This window comes from Oncorhynchus tshawytscha, linkage group LG07 (assembly GCF_018296145.1).
Source record: "Oncorhynchus tshawytscha isolate Ot180627B linkage group LG07, Otsh_v2.0, whole genome shotgun sequence".
NCBI lineage: Eukaryota > Metazoa > Chordata > Actinopteri > Salmoniformes > Salmonidae > Oncorhynchus > Oncorhynchus tshawytscha.
In genome coordinates, this window is record NC_056435.1 from 64,302,248 (window position 1) to 64,322,322 (window position 20,075).

A 20,075-nucleotide genomic window follows, 5' to 3' on the forward strand; every position below is an offset into this window, starting at 1 on the left:
TTAATTTTTTTTAAAATTTTTTAAAATAAATATTTTTTTTCATTTAACTTCACCAATGTGGCCTATTTTGTCTATGTCCATTACATGAAATCCAAATAAAAATCAATTGAAATTACCGGTTGTAATGCAACAAAATAGGAAAAACGCCAAGGGGGATGAATACTTTTGCAAGGCACTGTATGTATGCATGTATGTGTATATGTATGTATGTATGTATGTATGTATGTATGTATGTATGTATGTATGTATGTATGTATGTATGTATGTATGTATGTATGTATGTATGTATGTATGTATGTATGTATGTATGTATGTATGTATATATATATATATATTACTTTACTGCTCTAGGGTTGTAATTATTTGTTTGTGTCAATTAATTATTTGTTTATGTGTCAAGTTTGTTTATTTGTCAGTTAACCTCATAAGGGATGGGTTGCCAATTTCACACAAAAATAAAATGTAATTCATTCATTCATTCATGATAAACTGAACGAAATAGCAATGGGAAGAGTCTACTCTCTGGTCAAATAGCGGGAGCCAAACTCTATTCCCTGGCGGGTTATCCACATCAAATTCTATTGTTGCCCTGCCTTAGTTGATGGCACCTCTCCCAGTGCCTTGCATTGTGCTACTCAGCTAGACACACAACTTAGAGATTGCACTCACATTTAACATCAGGTAGCTGCAGGCAAAGCTTGTATGTCAGCATACTGTGCATAGGAAAATTCATCTGCAGGATATGGAGGCACATAATAATAGCTTTCAATAACCAAGGGCATGGGGAGCATCAGAAATACATATTTTTGCATCAGGTCTTTCTTAGTCAGAACTTATTCAACTCAATCAAATGTTTCTTGACTGCTAACATTTGTAACATTCTTGAAAGGGGATGTCATTCATAGCATACTATATATTGCACATCAATTGTCAATGACTATGAGTCCTGTGTATTTGCCTGTTAGTCGTTTCGGATAAGACCGTCTGCTACAGTAAATGACCAACATGTAAATGTATTTGTATGACAGTGTCTGAGAGCAGAGTGCCAGGTAGTTATGTCTCTTTCCTAGAAATGTATGGAATATAATTTAATAGAATCCTCAGGCTTTCATCCTGAGAAGAAGCTCACTTGAACTTCAATACCAAATACCACTCTGAAGTTCAAATACATTCAAATGACTGCTACTTTCGAAACATCCCTCAGACATTGGCCATTGATCATATTCTGGTCATGTATCTGGAACGGAGAAAAAGATAGTGAAGGATTAACACTCTTCTGAATGACTGGGGCGACATTAATGAGGGGAAATTCACAGCTGCTCTGTTCTCTTGATGACCTCTACCCCCCACACCTATTTGAATGGTTAATGTCGATAAAAAAAGAAGGGGGGGGGGGACAAGAGTTGGTACGATCTGCAAGTCTCCAGGCCAACATTGCCGAGACAAGGCCATTTATCATCTAGGCACTAGGGCCAACCGAATCAAAGTGGGGAGACAAAAAAAAGGAATCATTAAAAGTTTAGTGCTGCTCCCAGGAGGACATTTGCAGGCAACACAAACCTTGGGATATGCCTGAGAGACTACGATTTAAGCCCAAGTACAGGCCCTCAGACCAAAAGGGAATTCACCCAAATGTGCTGACTGGGAGAGACAATTAGAGAGTCCGCATCTGGACAGACTGTAATATAACACTTCAGAGGTTTAATGGCAACAATTTTAATTTCAATATGTATCCTTATATGTTGTGAAGTATAAACTCAGCAAAAAAAGAAACACCCCTTTTTCAGGACCTTGTCTTTCAAAGATAATTTGTAAAAATCCAAAGAACAACTTCATGGATCTTCATTGTAAAGAGTTTAAACACTGTTTCACAATGCTTCTTCAATGAACCATAAACAATTAATGAACATGCACCTGTGGAAAGGTCGATAAAACACTAACAGCTTACAGACGGTAGGCAATTAAGGTCACAGTTATGAAAACTTAGGACACTAAAGAGGCCTTTCTACTGACTCTGAAAAACACCAAAAGAAAGATGCCCAGGGTCCCTGCTCAGCTGTATGAATTTGCCTTAGGCATGCTACAAGGAGGCATGAGGACTGCAGATGTGACCAGGGCAATAAATTGCAATGTCCGTACTATGAGACACCTAAGATAGCACTACAGGGAGACAGGACGGACAGCTGATCGTCCTCGCCGTGGCAGACCACGTCTAACAACACCTGCACAGGATCGGTACATCCGAACATCTCACCTGTGGGACAGGGACAGGATGGCAACAGCAACTGCCCGAGTTACACCAGGAACGCATCAGGTCTCAGACTGTCCACAATAGGCTAAGAAAGGCTGGACTGAGGGCTTGTAGGCCTGCTGTAAGGCAGGTGCTCACCAGACTTCACCGGAAACAACGTCGCCTATGGGAACAAACCCACCGTCAATGGACCGGACTGGGATTGGGAAAAAGTGCTCTTCACTGATGAGTCACGGTTTTGTCTCACCAGGGGTAATGGTCAGATTTGTGTTTGTCGTTGAAGGAATGAGCGTTACACTGAGGCCTGTATTCTGGAGTGGGATCGATTTGGAGGTGGAGGATCCGTCATGGTCTGGGGCGGTGTGTCACAGCATCATCGGATTGAGCTTGTTGTCATTGCAGGCAATCTCAACGCTGTGTGTTACAGGGAAAACATCCTCCTCCCTCTTTTTGCAGGAGCATCAAGACATGACCCTCCAGCATGACAATGCCACCAACCATGCTGCTCCTTCTGTGTGTGATTTTCTGCAAGACAGAAATCCCATTGAGCATGTCTGGGACCTGTTGGATCGGAGGGTGAAGGCTAGGCCCATTTCCCCCAGAAATGTCCAGGAACTTGCAGTTGCCTTGGTGGAAGTGTGGGGTAACATCTCACAGCAAGAACTAGCAAATCTGGTCCAGTCCATGACGAGGAGATGCACTGTAGTACTTAATGCAGCTGGTGGCCACACCAGATACTGACTGTTACTTTTGATTTTGACCCCCCTTTGTTCAGGAACACATTATTCCATTTCTGTTAGTCACATGTCTGTGGAACTTGTTCAGTTTATGTCTCAGTGGTTGAATCTTGTTATGTTCACACAAATATTTACACATTTACACAAGTTTTCTGAAAATAAATGCATTTGACATTGAGAGGACATTTCTTTTTTTGCTGAGTTTAAGTACACAATATGAGGTGTGAGACAAGAAATATATCAACTCACTATTATTTCCGTGGATAAAGCATTGGGTTGGTACCTGTGTATTTCACTCAATACTGTAACACTACACGTATAATACTACAAGTAATACTTGTAAAATACAAGTATTACCACAAGTAATATATAGTATATAAGTATTACTACAAGCAATACATAGTATACACATCATCTTTGACTCTGTCTGGTCATGCCAGGAGTCTGCCCTTACCAGTCTGTCTGTCCACGGTAAAGAAGCTCTCTCCGTCCAGCACACTGTACACCACCCTGGCACTGCTTCCGTACGTAGGGTCATCTGCATCCCATGCAGTGACCTTCATCACTGATGTTCCTGTGGGAGAATTGCATGTCAGAACAGCACAATAACACAAGGCTTCAGGACCTCCAGGCGTGCCCTTCACTTAAACAAATGGATAGTGAATCAGAGAGGAAGAGGAAGCGTGAGAGAGGGCAGGCTGGAGAGCTATTTTAATGCCCTGCATATTGTTTGTTACTGACAATAATGTGTTATTTCAGAACACCTCTACTAAACGACCTCTCCTTCGTAACAGAGCGTTATCAGGGATGAAAGAGCTCATCAAGATATTTAAGATCTCTATCTTCAAAGACAGATGGAAGAATGTTAAAAATGTTTTTAAAAAAGCAACTAATGACGATTACAACCATTTATGAACCTGAATAGTTTCCATGACACCTTTAAAACAAATATTTATTGGCGGACACCGTTGTTTCATTGAAGCATAATTCTTGGCTGTTCTAAGTAAAATGTGTGTAGCCACAAGCCTCTGGCACTGCAAAGCCTATATTTTACATTTAGTCACACATTTTAGCCAAAGCAAAGCCTTAAGCCTATAAAGCTTAATGGGCCACAGTCCTGTGGGGAAAGAAAAACTCAACTAGCCTTTTAGCGGTGTTTCTCTGTGGAGAAACATCTTGTTTGGGGTGAATGGGTTGGTGGCAGCAATGGCCCCTCAAGGACGGAGAGTCAGCCTACATCCTTGGCCCAGCTATAGGTAATTACTGACAGCTGGTGTTGTCCACAAAAGGTCACAGCTGTAGCATTCCCAGAGCCCTGTCATGCCTTATGCTAATTATGCTAATTAGCAGAATGTGTCAGCGTTCTGTTTGTTTCCTGTCATGAGAGTCGCTCCCGAGGGTGGTGCAGGGAAAAGGATAGTGTATTATATTAAAAGCCACCCAGCCATTACCACAGGCGCCTCAGATCAGTATCTGTCTCCACCTTTTTGGTTTCTCCTTAATCTTCACTTGCTAGCAGGGCCTGGAACTTTTCTCCATTAGCATAGCTAGCTAAGGGGAATATTTTCCATGCAATGGCATGGAATTGAAGCCTAGTAATTCTGCGATGTTCTCGAACTCTTTCCTATTATTGCACCGCTAAATCCTCATCACTGTAGCCCTTTGAGTTTAACCTAATTCCAGCTTTTAGTGATTCATATTTCACCTCATGTCAGATAATTCAAAGGCTGGATCTATTGATGCTGTTCTTATGGGGTCTTTAAGCATGTACTGTGTTGTATAATACCATCATTATCACTCCTAAAATGCTAAAGTAGACACCCTGCCTATCCTCAAACAAAAGGGTTTGTGTCATTGTATGGCGGAGACCAGTCGGAAACGTTTTTTTATCGCCTTAAAAAGAGATGGTATTAAGCAGATAAAAATTTTGCATTGCTGGAAATGGGGGGGGGTTTGTGCATTTCTGCATACCTGGTTGTGCGCTGGTAAAGCTGGGAAGCTATTCCCATTCATGGGGTTATTTTGTTATCTTAATTTTCCCCAGGTAATAATCAGCGTGAAGCCTTTTCGGGGCTGCCTGGGAGTGAGGCGGCTGGAAGAACTATATAAATGCAAATGCTAAGTTATTGTGTTTTTAAAATAGGGAAGTAGGAGTTATAGTCTGCAGCAGCTAGAGTCCTTATTAATGCCTTGACTGGCCTCAGCTTTCACGAGCAGAAGCAGCTAAGTCATTAGTTATTGGCTGGGGTGTTTGTCTGTTTTAGGCAGTCTACTTTGTGACAGCCTCAAGGGGATTTCAATAAAAGTTTTTGACTAACCCAATAGGAAAACAGAACAAAATATTACAGTAATGAGAAAAGTATTATAATGAAGAAAGTGCCTGTTATTCATCATCTAAAGGTTTGTTTTGCTGTCTCTAAATAAAACTGGATGAGTAAATTGCTTTGATATGAGATAGAAGGTAGTGGAGTAATTATTTGCTTTATTTTTTATTTTTTACAGTTCATGGCAGTAATGGCAGATTTGCACATAGTGAACATATTTTTTTTTATAAACATTTTTTCCTGTTTGTTTGTGGGTCCTCCTCCTCTTCAGTTGAGCTTCACGTTGACTGTTCTCGATCTCTGGCTACTGTAGGTCTGTATAGACCTGCTCTTAGCACGTCCTGGCCATTAATATTGCATATCCTGTGGAACTTCACACCACTGCTCCACAATAATAATAAAGGAGTTCTGAAGGCTATGTCTGCATCCCAACTGGCATCCTTATTCCCTACATAGTGTATTTATGTCTTATTTGATTTATTTAACTAGGCTAGGCAGTTAAGAAAAAAATCTGATTTACAATGACGGCCTACCCTGTCCAAACCCGGACAATGCTGGGCCAATTGTGTGCCGCCATACGGAACTCCCAATCATGGCCGGAAGTGATTCAGCCTGGGTCATGCTGTTTAATCAGCTTCTTGATATGCCACACCTGTCAGGTGGATGGATTATCTTGGCAAAGGAGAAATACTCACTAACAGGGATGTAAACAAATGTGTACACAAAATTTGGAGTGAAATAAGCTTCTTAGGAAACATTTCTGGTATCTTTTATTTCAACTCACGGAACATGGGACCAACAGTTTACATGTTGCGTTTATATTTTTGTTCAGTATACAATTGCTCAGAGAAAGATATTTTGTTTAACAAGTTATATATATTTTTTTGTCAAAAAGATAGGGACCTAAAATATTGTCACCCCTGTTTTTAATATATTTCAATACCCCACCTTGCGAGGATAACAGAAGTCCGCCTTAAAAAAAACAAATATGACATTGGAGAACACATTGGGAGAGATCTTAGGCCATTGCTCTATACAGAATCTTTCCAGATCCTTGATATCCTTCATCTGCTCTTATGGACTGCCCTCTTCAAATCAAACCACAGGTTTTCAATGGGTTTCATGTCCTGTGACAAAGAGAAGGTCTCAAGGTTTTGCTCACCTGAGTTAGAATACCTCATGATAAGCTGCAGACCATATTATATACCAAGATAGTTACCATCTATACTTTTCATAGTTGTCTATTTACCACCACAAACTGATGCCCTCACTAAGATCGTACTCAATGAGCTGTCATAAGCAAACAAGTAAGCAAACAACAAATGCATAAGCAAACAACAAATGCATAAGCAAACAACAAATGCACATCCATAGGCGGCATTCCTAGTGGTCAGTGATTTTAATACAGGAAAACTGAAATCTGTCTTACTTCATTTTTTTACCAGCACGTCACCTGTGCAACTGGAGGCGACACAACTCTAGATCACTTTTACAACCACACACAGAAACGGATACAAAAGCTCTCCCTCTCCCACCATTTGGAAAATATGACCATAACTCTATCCTCTGGATTCCTGCTTTCAAGCAAAAAATCAAACAGGAAGTAGCAGTAACGGAAATGGTCCAATGAAGCGGATGCTAAGCTAGAGGACTGTTTTGCTAGCACAGACTGGAATAAGTTCTGGGATTCTTCCGATGACATTGAGGAGTACACCACATCAGTCACCAGCTTCATTAATAAGTACATCGACATCATCGTCCCCACAGTGACCTTACGTACATTTCCCAACCAGAAGCCATGGATTACAGGCAACAGCCGCACTGAGCTTAAGGCTAGACCGGTCACAACTTGCAGACTTGTTTACGTGTTGCTGTGCGTTTTGTTGCCAACCTATTTTGCTACCTGACAACTTTACGGTTTTTACTTTTTAATTACCGATTATATTTTTGCTTTTTCCCTCAACTTTTTCACTCCGGACGCTTTATCTGGACATGGTTCGTCAGGACCTCCATTAACATGATGCCTTCTAATTGCAGTCGCTGTACTCATAATATACAGGAGAACGATCGCCTTACGGCGAGGATAGCTGTGCTACAAGCCCAGCTTCAGACGCAATCGTTAGGCAAGGGTAATTTCAGTGTAGGAAAGGATGAAACAGCGTCTGTGCCACCAGTAAGTACAGATAGTAGTATAAATCCCCTGGCACAGTCCCCTCAGCCAGACAACTTTCTCACGGTTTCTGGAAGGAAATGCTGTAGGAATGCTCAACCGGTGTCGCTCATTCAGCCGACAGAAACTTTCAACCGGTTTTCCCCATTAAGCAGCGACTCGGTGTCAGAGGCCGAGCCTTCTCTTTTCTCTACTCCTCCCGTTACGGGGTCTGAGACGCCGAAGCTTCCCACCATTAGCTCTGACAAATTGAAAACTCTAGTCATTGGCGACTCCATTACCCACAGTATTAGACTTAAAACGAATCATCCAGCGATCATACACTGTTTACCAGGGGGCAGGGCTACCGACGTTAAGGCTAATCTCTCTAGTGGTGTGGGGGCTGTGCTTTGGCAAAGTGGGTGGGGTTATATCCTTCCTGTTTGGCCCTGTCCGGGGGTGTCCTCGGATGGGGCCACAGTGTCTCCTGACCCCTCCTGTCTCAGCCTCCTGTATTTATGCTGCAGTAGTTTATGTGGGGCTAGGGTCAGTTTGTTATATCTGGAGTACTTCTCCTGTCCTATTCGGTGTCCTGTGTGAATTTAAGTGTGCTCTCTCTAATTATCTCTTTCTTTCTCTCTCTCAGAGGACCTGAGCCCTAGGACCATGCCTCGGGACTACCTGACATGATGACTCCTTGCTGTCCCCAGTCCACCTGGCTGTGCTGCTGCTCCAGTTTCAACTGTTCTGCCTTATTATTATTGGACCATGCTGGTCATTTATGAACATTTGAACATCTTGGCCATGTTCTGTTATAATCTCCGCCCGGCACAGCCAGAAGAGGACTGGCCACCCCACATAGCCTGGTTCCTCTCTAGGTTTCTTCCTAGGTTTTGGCCTTTCTAGGGAGTTTTTCCTAGCCACCGTGCTTCTACACCTGCATTGCTTGCTGTTTGGGGTTTTAGGATGGGTTTCTTGTACTGCACTCTGATATATCAACTGATGTACGAAGGGCTATATAAATACATTTGATTTGATTAAACTGGCGAGTGTAGAGAGTATAGAGTTATCCACGTCGGCACCAACGATGTTAGGATGAAACAGTCAGAGATCACCAAGCGCAACATAGCTTCTGCGTGTAAATCAGCTAGAAAGATGTGTCAGCATCGAGTACCCTCCCAGTTAGGGGGAGTGATGAGCTCTACAGCAGAGTCTCACAACTCAATCGCTGGTTGAAAACTGTTTTCTGCCCCTCCCAAAAGATAGAATTTGTAGATAATTGGCCCTCTTTCTGGGACTCACCCACAAACAGGACCAAGCCTGACCTGCTGAGGAGTGACGGACTCCATCCTAGCTGGAGGGGTGCTCTCATCTTATCTACCAACATAGACAGGGCTCGAACTCCTCTAGCTCCACAATGAAATAGGGTGCAGGCCAGGCAGCAGGCTGTTAGCCAGCCTGCCGGCATAGTGGAGTCTGCCACTAGCACAGTCAGTGTAGTCAGCTCAGCTATCACCATTGAGACCGTGTCTGTGCCTCGACCTAGGTTGGGCAAAACTAAACATGGCGGTGTTTGCCTTAGCAATCTCACTAGGATAAAGACCTCCTCCATTCCTGTCATTATTGAAAGGGATCATGATACCTCACATGTTAGATCCCTTACTTCAAAGGCAATTATAGTCAATGAACTAATCACTGTTCATAATCTTGATGTGATTGGCCTGACTGAAACATGGCTTAAGCCTGATGAATTTATTGTGTTCTATGAGGCCTCACCTCCTGGCTACACTCGTGACCATATCCCCCGTGCATCCCGCAAAGGTGGAGGTGTTGCTAACATTTACGATAGCAAATTTCAATTTACAACAAAAAAAAATGACGTTTTCGTCTTTTGAGCTTCTAGTCATGAAATCTATGCAGCCTACTCAATCACTTTTTATAGCTACTGTTTACAGGCCTCCTGGGCCATATACAGCATTCCTCATTGAGTTCCCTGAATTCCTATCGGACCTTGTAGTCATAGCAGATAATATTCTAATCTTTGGTGACTTTAATATTCACATGGAAAAGTCCACAGACCCACTCCAAAAGGCTTTCGGAGACATCATCAACTCAGTGGGTTTTGTCCAACATGTCTATGGACCCACTCACTGTCACAGTCATACTCTGGACCTAGTTTTGTCCCATGGAATAAATGTTGTGGATCTTAATATTTTTCCTCATAATCCTGGACTATCGGACCACCATTTTATTACGTTTGCAATTGCAACAAATAATCTGCTCAGACCCCAACCAAGGAACATCAAAAGTCGTGCTATAAATTCAAAGACAACACAAAGATTCCTTGATGTCCTTCCAGATTCCCTCTGTCTACCCAAGGACGCCAGATGACAAAAATCAGTTAACCACCTAACTGAGGAACTCAATTTAACCTTGCGCAATACCCTAGATGCAGTTGCACCCCTAAAAACGAAAAACATTTCTCATAAGAAACTAGCTCCCTGGTACACAGAAAATACCCGAGCTCTGAAGCAAGCTTCCAGAAAATTTGAACGGAAATGGCGTCACACCAAACTGGTCTTCCGACTAGCTTGGAAAGACAGTACCGTGCCGTACCGAAGAGCCCTTACTGCTGCTCGATCATCCTATTTTTCAAACTTAATTGGCAGGCATATGCTTCTACACCTGCATTGCTTGCTGTTTGGGGTTTTAGGCTGGGTTCCTGTACAGCACTTTGACATATCAGCTGATGTACGAAGGGCTATATAAATAAATTTGATTTGATTTGATTTCGACCTGCCGCTTTCAAGGAGTGGGACAAAATCCAGACGCATATAAGAAATCTTGCTATGACCTCAGACGAGCCAGCAAACTGTCAAATCGACAATACAGGACAAGATCGAATCCTACTATACAGGCTCTGACGGTCATCGGATGTTGCAGGGCTTGCAAACTATTATGGATTACAAACGGAAACCCGGCCGTGAGCTGCCCAGTGATGCAAACCTACCTAACCAGCAAAATGCGTCCATGCTCGCTTCAAGGAAAGCAACACTAAACCATGCATGAGAGCACCAGCTGTTCCGGATGACCGTGTGATCTTACTATTAGTAGCCGATACGAGTAGGACCTAGCGGGGCCAGATGGATCACCAGGACATGCACTCAGAGCATGCACTGACCAGATAGCAAGTGTCTTCACTGACATTTTCAACCTCTCCCTAACCCAGTCTGTAGCGGAGTCAGCAAAAATTCTTGGGGGGCTTACAGGAGTATAGCTATGCCAGGTAGGAGACCTGCGCAAAACCCTGTACCGGGGGCTGGAGAGACCGGCAGGCACCGTACGTTTCAAGCAGACCACCATAGTCCATATGCCCAAGAACGCCAAGGAAACCTGTTTAAATGACCATCGCCCGGTAGCACTCACATCTGTAGCCATGAAATGCTTTGAAAGGCTGGTCATGCCTCACATCAACACCATCATTCCAGACACCCTAATCCAGGGACATTAAATACTGTAATTATGTTCCGTGCCCACCACCATCCGATCAAGAGAAAAATCTTGCATACCGCCCCGACAGATCCACAGATGACACAATTGCTATTGCACTCCACACTGCCCTCTCCCACCTCCCATCATTCCAGACACCCTAATCCAGGGACATTAAATACTGTAATTATGTTCCGTGCCCCTCACCATCCGATCAAGAGAAAAATCTTGCATACCGCCCCGACAGATCCACAGATGACACAATTGCTATTGCACTCCACACTGCCCTCTCCCACCTGGACAAGAGGAACACCTATGTGAGAATGCTGTTCATTGACTATAGCTCAGCGTTCAAAACCATAGTATCATCACTAAGCTCAGGACCATGGGATGAACACCTCCCTCTGCAACTGGATCCTGGACTTCCCGACGGGTCGCCCCCCAGGTGGTGAGGGTAAGCAACAACACATCCGCTACGCTAACCCTCAAGACAGGGGGAAACTCAGGGGTGGGTGCTTAATCCCCTCCTAAACTCTCTGTTCATCCACAACTGCTTGGCCGCATACAACTCCAACACCATCATTAAGTTTGCTGACGACACGATGGTTGTTGGCCTGATCACTGACTACGATAGGACCGACTATAGAGAGGAGGTTAGTGACCTGGCAGTGTGGTGACACGACAAAAACCTCTCCCTTACCGTCAGCAAGAGAAAGGAACTGATCGTGGAATGTAGGAAACAGAGGACCGAGCACGACCCCACTCAAGTTCCTCAGTATCATGGTCCACACTTACCAACACAGTTGTGAAGAAGGTAGACAACGCTTCTTCCCCCTCAAGAGGCTGAAGAAATTTGGCATGGGCCCTCAGAATCCTAAAAAGTTTCTACAACTGCACTATTGAGAGTATCTTGACTAGCTGCATAACTGCCTGGTATAGAAACTGCTTGGAATCTGACTGCAAGGTGCTACAGAGTGTAGTGCATACATCACTTGGGCTGAGGTCCCTGCCATCCAGGACCTCTATACCAGTCTGTGTCAGAGGAAGGCCCTAAAAATCTTTAAAACTCCAGCCACCCAAGTCATAGACTGTTCTCTCTGCTACAGCAGTGATGCAGCTAGTCAAGGTGCCAATGCACTCAGTCTGGAAACAACAGGATCTTCAACAGCTTCTACCCCAAAGCCATAAGACTGAAACAGTTAGATAGTTAAATAGTTAACCAAATAGCCCCATTTCATGAAGCTCCCGATTAACAGTTCTTGTGCTGATATTGCTTCAAGTTTGAAACTCAGTAGTGAATGTTGCAACCAAGGACAGGCAATTTTTACCCACTATGTGCTTCAGCATTTGCCGGTCCCGTTCTGTGATCTTATGTGGCCTACCACTATGCGGCTGAGCCGTTGTTGCTCCTAGATGTTTCCACTTCACAATAACAGGACTTACAGTTCACAGAGGCAGCTCTAGCAGGGCAGAAATTTGACGAACTGACTTGTTGAAAAGGTAGCATCCTATGACGATGCGGCGCTGAAAGTCACTGAGTTCTTCAGTACAGGCCGTTCTACTGCCAATGTTTGTCTATGGAAATTGCATGGGTGTGGCTGAAATAGCCACACCTATTGCTGAAGGGGTGACAACATACTTTTGTAGTGTATCTACCTCAAGTACATCGTACCCCTGCACATCGACTCGGTACTTGTACCCTGTATATATAGCCAAGTTGTCGTTACTCATTGTGTATTTATAAATAGTGTTATTACTTTTCTGTTATTTCTCTATTTTTTTCTCTCTGCATTGTTCGGGAAGGGCCCGTATGTAAGCATTTCACTGTTATTCTACGCCTGTTGTTTATGAAGCATGTGACAAAAAAACATTTGATTTGAGATGGCCAATAAGCATTGCCTACTGGACAACAATGCAACATGTGGTGCTGTCAGTTGTGGTCCTGTTAGTTACAAAATTATACAGTGTTAATAACAAAAAGGGTAATATCCTGTATCAGCATTTTAAAACATGAATAGTTGGAAGCCTCAGGTGTTTGGACTCTGAGTAATTGCACCCATAGTGATATACTAAGGAAGCGGCAATTGAAGCGTAATAAGCAATTTTTTCTGACCATGAACATTGTGAGGTGAGCTTCCAGCACCTTTGAGGCTGCTCTTGAGTAGCATCCCCCAAGTGGGTGCTACACGGTGTTAGTGTTGAGTCGCCGCAATCTAGCTAACCATCTACAAAGCCGGAGAAAGTAGAACCTGAGGGGGCAGCTAGGTACGTAGCTGAGTCTGCGAAGTGGACCTTTCTGTCTCTCTGACGCCGACTGACTGGCTACCTCCGAGACCATCAAAGCTTCCTCTCAATACCATCTGAACTGCTTCAAATCCTGCTCCCATCCTGCATAACACTTAAAATTGTTTTTGCTTAAATTACATGCTCATAGATTTCAGTTTGTATTGACTGCTATATGAGTGGAATAAAACTTGAACTTGAGTATACTGTGGATTACAAATACATGCAGAGGTAAGTACTGTATGTGAAAAAATATATACAGTATATATAAAGCCCTTTTTACATCAGCAGTTGTCACAAAGTGCTATACAGACACCCAGTCTGAAACCCCAAATAGCAAGAAATGCAAAAGTAGAAGCACAGTGGCTAGGAAAAACTCCCTAGAAAGGTAGGAACCTAAGAAGAAACCTAGAGAGGAACCAGGCTGAGGGGTGGCCAGTCCTCTTCTGGCTGAAAAACATTTTAAGGCCAGCTCCTTTGGAACGAACGGAGGGTTTTGAGTCGATAGCTTTCTTTTTCGCCCCTACTGGCAAGATTTATGCATAGGCCTGTTTTAATGGCAGCAACACAGTCTGTTCAAACGGCTTCCCACAGCATTCTACACTCAGAAGGAGATGGTTCAATTACTGTGTGGGGAGCTGTAGAAGAGTGCCATGTGTGAGACACTAGACTGACAGATATTTAAGAGGCAGCCTCGTAAAAGAGATTTGTGCCCATCTCAGGCGCGGCGGCGATGGCTGCGTGGCGGCAGCTAACGCAGCATCCTCCTCCGGTTCGGCCCGCCCTAATCTGCAGGACTGAGTGCTCCCGTATTATGGATCATTTAGTAAAGCCATAAAAGCCTAGGTGTTTTCACATGAAAAGTTATTTATCCACTACTTCCTGGAGTGATTCATTTCTCAGCGGTCCACGTAAAAGGACACGAATGAAAAAAAAGATGAGGGGAAAAATTTGCTGTGTCATAAAAGTAAATGGCCTGCTTACTGAACATTTCTATGAGGTCCCCCTGAGGATTTAACGATAATATTTCCCATCTCCCGTGACAGAAAAATACATTTAGCCTTTATTAGCCCTTACCTTTGTTATTTTATCAGATTGTGTCATTATTTGTTTACCAGACAGTATTGTGGAGCTGCCGGCCTTCAGTTGGCTCCCGAGAACCACAGCTACTGTTCAGTCTAAAAGCAATCGATTTAATGCTAACAGCACAGAGTAGACACTTGTGCGGCCAGGGAACCAAGGAGGGGGTCTGTTAAGTACACTTTAAGAAGTATGAAACATAGCGAGAACAATGTTGAATAATGCAATATGAACATAATCTCTTTGAAACAATAAACTGTACCGGAATTGGCTTACAGCTATGTGTGTAATGAAAAGTTAAGTAGGGTTATTCAGCTTGTTCCCATAATGCAACCCCTTTTGGTGCTAGGTTGAACCCTTTGCAGAGGGTTCTACTTAAAGCCCTCTATGAAGGGTTCTTCATAGAACCCTCTATAAATGGTTTTACCTAGAACCCACTATGAAGGGTTCTTCCTAGTAGCCTCTATAGAGGGTTGCCAGGCGACATGAAACAACTCCTAGCAGCCATGTTGGAAGACCACCACATCAATTATCCCGACAACAACAGCTGCATCTACCCCAAGCTGCATTACAACAGTGCCTAAAACTAGTTGATTCATCACCACAGACAATTTCTGCGCTGTATTTGGCTGCTCTAACAAGGCAGGAAAGAACATGGGGAAAAAACATTTTCAACAGCAAACATGAAACACTAAGGAGATAAGACTCACGAGCTGTCAGAAAAGCAAATAAACCTTTGTGCCCGTCAAGACCTGAGCCCAGGCAGCCGTCAGTACAGGGTCTGCAACGATCATTTCATCACTTGTCAGTCTGATCTATTTAGAGTTTAGTGTAGCTGTTAGCTGTTATGCTAACCAGGTGTTGACAACAAGACTAAGTTAGCCAACATTTGCTAGCTACATAGCTTGTAGTCTAGCTATTAGCATGTGTCTCTCTCATAGGCGGCGGGTGAGTTCAAGTTTTGCGGAAGCAAATGTTTTACCATAAAAATGCACCTTTATAATAAAGCATTTCATGTATATCAGGGACCTACATTTCTCTCAGCAATTTGCAGACTAATGTAAGACTACTATTCTTAATGTGATGAGTAGATTGACTTTCCAATTTATTAGGATATTCATTAATTATCACTCTGCATGATTGAGTGTGTTGTGGCATAGGCCTATAGACTATATCAGAGAGGTTGCTTTTATTTCCCTTTCACAGGAAAAGTATTTCCTTTTGATAAACACATTTCATGCAATTCTACTACACTTTATATGACTGGAGACATTAGCTTATATCTTTTTGAATAGGATAAATCCTGGTGAAGCCTAGGCCTACTCTGCTGACACTGACAAATAGATAAATAAAAATGACCTTTGCAACCATCTAATCTAGGTCTACGAAAAAGGGGAGGCACGCATTTTACAATATATTGTCAATCTAGCCTGGAGGAGGACATTATTGTCCAAAAAACCTCCAGTGGCACTGACTCAATGATCATTTGCTGAGAACTGTATTCACAAGAGGAGGGAAAATGTATGGACATTACAGCATAGGCCTCAATGGGATAAGACAACCTGCTGTGTTGTTCCAGCACAACAAAATATGTCATCTTCATATTAAACTAAAACACCTGAATGAATTAAACACAACCAGACATTAAATAGCCCTGATGGTACAGGTGACCTGAATAAGTGATATTCTAACAGCAGGTGTACTTTTCATTTGTTTATGTACTGTAGGTTCACCAGCTGACTTCCTACAGTTTGTCGACTGTAAAAGATGAGCAATGCTGCAGCATCGTCATTTTCTACTACTTTGTCCTTTTCCAGATATGAAAGGAGACGTCCCTCAGATAGACAAAATGGTTGTCATATGCTGTTCCTTGGTCAATCTGAATGATTCTGTTGTGCCATTTGAGTAGTGTCCCCTTAAACTGAATAAAGAGATAAGCAATAACTGCTGACTAAACAGAAACACAGTTTCCCAGTCATTTCTTTATGTACACGTATTAATATATAAAATGTCATTTGGAACAACATGTAAAATACTATTATTTATTATATTGTAAACATATTGTACTTTAATAATATGCTATTTTGTAGTATGAGTGAAATGAAAAGTATTTTGTGTGTCATCTCTGCTTTGCCTAGCCCCATTGAATAAAATGTATTTCTTAGAGGCAAACTATTCTTTCTTTCTTTTACAATTTAAACATATTTAGCATAGACAATGTGATTGTTGTGGTAGTCTTAGGCAAACCATTTTTATCATCACAGTGACACCTCCATGTGCCACTCAGACCTTCTGGAAGAACAGTATATTCTAAGCTATGGATCCCATCATCTCCTGCTTCCAGACATTTCACCACCTAGATTACAAGGGTTGGATTTGCACTAAAACTATTTCATGTTAGCACATGGCATGTACAAAGTCTAGTATAATGATTAGCCTCATATACATTGTCTATCGATGTAGTTTTAACATTGAGAACATATAGCTGAACAATAAGTAAACAACATGTGACATGTAGACAACATGTGATTTAAGAGATTCTCTGCTTCAGCTACACAACGTTAAGGGGTGAATTGCAAATGCCCATAAGGTTAATGCCATCATACTGTAGGCCAGTGGTTCCCAACTCCGGTCCTTGAGTACCCCCAAATAGGGGGTATTCCAGGGAACCTTCAATAAATTCTCTGGTATTCCCAAAATCCCGGTTGACGGTTTACCTGAATCAGGAGGGCAATAAGCAGGAAATCCGGGATCCTCCAACCAGGATTTCAGGAAAACTACTTATATATATATATATATATATATGTATATATTGGGAAGCACTACTGTAGGCCTATGGTGCTTTGGCATTGCATGCCATTATAGTCAGCTGCAAAATGGGTTCACATGGCTGATATTCAGAGATAACTTGGCAATCAAATAAAACAAATCTTAAGAGAACTTAAAACTGAACAAAAATGTACTGTTAATTTGCGAATACAACATAGAAAAACACAGACAAATTAGAGACGAATTCCCTTCCCCTCTTTATTGCAAGATTGTGATCTGTGATTAATCAACATTAACACTAGTTCATCTTGAATAATATTTTTAAGTTAACAATTAAAACAACTTTAAACACATCACTTCAAAGAATCAACATTTTATTTCATATAATTTCAAAGTGTACAAGTAAGCTAACTCATATGTAAAGGTTAGATATCTTAGTAACAAATAGGTTATTATTACTAAAGCATAATTTCAGATGAACAAAAAAAAAGACAATACCTGAGGTGGCCAACCTCGCTCAACTGATCGCTGTTCTATATGTTAAACAGACTTCTGTTCCAGCACAGAAATAGCACAATTGATTATCAACTAATTAGGTTTGATTATTTGAATTCACGTGTGTTATTGCAGGGCTAGAACAGAATCCTGCACAACCAGCAGGGTTGGCCTGCTCAAGTTGTAATAGGTTTATACGTACATTGTGTGTGACTATTAAACTGTATTTTTGTTTACAACATTGCTAACATAGGTACTCATAACCCATGTTATACAACAGTGGTCACCAACCGGACGATCACGATCGACTGGTGTCTGGAGGTAGAATTACCAAGCAGGCCCAGAGAGCAAATCAAGTGCACCTATAGGCCTACCGCTGGCCAATCAGATAGCTCAGATCACCGTGTCGGCACCGTGTCGGCAGTTTCTCACGCCATAGACATTAAAAAAAGAAGCCTCGAACGCACAGCAAAGTTGATAATGTGAGATTTCAAAACTTTTAAAACCATGACTGGAGAGACAACGAATACAGCAAAGAACTGCTGATTTTATGATTAAGTTCATGTTTAAGTTGTTATTCAGCACTGTCAACACTTTGGTGAACACTTTTATAAGCCATAAAATGCGCGTTTCGATAAGCTTGAGTTGTTATTTGCAGTTTGTCTTTTTTAATATTGAGGATTTATTACACTTTCTATGGTCATAGGAGTAACAACATGAATTGGTGCATGAGGCAGAAATAATGCATTGTGACGTAAGTTTAGGCATCAGATGGAAGACTGTGTCCCCTTTTCTCAGCGTGAGAGGAGGTACGGTGAATCAGGTGAGGCAGCCTCATCGCTGCTCCCTCCCCTCAGACTGATCAGCAGATGCAGGCCATCAGTCCAGTAAAAAAATAAGCAAATGATTATGCTCACTCAGCTGTGCCTCACAAGTAATAAAACACATGGTCTATTACTAGTGTGATAATGTAGCTAAAATGTTTAAATATAATTTCAAATTGGTCTGAGAAGAACACATTTGCAGGGCAATTCAAGCTTTGCCAATATGCAGTGATAATGTCGGACCTATAGTCTACTGCGCAAACCTCATTGCTACAGACCTGTTTTTAATTGGTTAATGTTGCTTAGGCTTATATGTTTTACACAATGCTTTTAAAAAATCTGAGGGATAGATCTCGGCTTGCATTTTGAATCAGAAAGTGATTTCGACTCAGAAAAGGTTGGTCACCACTGGTATACAAGGATGTACACTTATTCTCTTGGAACATTCACTGGGACCTCTTCATCTGCAGACAGGGTTTCACAGCTCTCTGTATCTGATGACACAAAACATCACAAAGAAACAGGCTTCATTACACTCAAATTACACAGCACTGAATATCATGTTGTTATATCTCTGTCCTCACAGTTTGTCTCGCTAGGGACTACAACTAGAGGATATGTTCATAATGTCCTCCCACATAGGTTTCTGCCATATCCAGCGTAGCCTACTCTCTTCTTTCTCTGACAGCTGGAGCTGCTAGCATAAACTCACCCAAATCCGTACAAATGTGTGCAACCGCAACATTCAAACGAGGCTACAAAGAAAACTAATGGGACTCTAGCGACTGTGTTGACGTCAAAATCGGGGGTGTGAACTAGGTTTCTATTCAAGCGTTGATCGACATGGTAATGGCTCTATAGTATTGGAGAAAAGTTGAAAAGATGGACCCTCCGTTACATCTTGATGTGTCATGTCGTAGCGTACAGTACGCATAAAGCAACTATTTCTGCCTTACAATCTCACCCCACCAGGTGTAGCACTTTCATCATCCTTTAAAAACAAGAAATGGACAGTGACGGGGGTAAGGGGGGGATACCTAGTCATTTTTTGCGTCCTCATTGCATGTGACCATCATTCTCAAAGCCGCTGTTTACTTCTAAGATCACTTTAGCACCGCCCTAAAAACCCGATTCAAATTCGAAACAAACCTTCAAATAGGTATGTAATGACACATTATATAAACTCTTTATAGTGTTTTATTTACATTTTAGAGGTGATCAGTTGGACAGTTCGGGTGAAAAAAAGCAATTTTCCCACACAACATCTCTCCGTCTCACTATCACGCATTAGTTTGGCTTCCCCACACGCCATTTTTAAAAAGATCCGATGGGGCTCATTGCCTGCTTGAATTATGCAGAAACTGGCAGTGTTTAGGTCATGTAATTGATTCTGTTGGAATGGGGAGAAATTGTGCTTTACAATGGTATTGACATTATAGTTGATCTGGAAGTATTACGTTTTTGGGGCGAGAAAATAAGGGCAATTGTACTGACCAAAGCGATGTACGAGTTTACGTGAGTTTACGTTAGTTAATCCATTCACCCTCTTCCATTGCTTTTAGCTAGCTTTTCGAGTTTGTGTTTTTAATTTAAAATGATAAATACATCAAGATAGCTAACTAGGAAATATAAACTAGCTGGTGATATGTAATTCACTTAGCTACCTGTATCTAT

The 20,075-nt window shown here is 42.0% G+C and overlaps 1 protein-coding gene across 1 annotated transcript in view; it reads right to left on the reverse strand.

The window, feature by feature from the left end:
- The window catches only part of LOC112255030 (cadherin-22), a 300,118-nt gene that overhangs the window by 117,621 nt on the left and 162,422 nt on the right, over positions 1–20,075 (reverse strand). Inside the window, 1 exon segment of the mRNA XM_042324818.1 lies at positions 3,443–3,562. Within this exon segment, the coding sequence (XP_042180752.1) occupies positions 3,443–3,562 (120 nt within the window).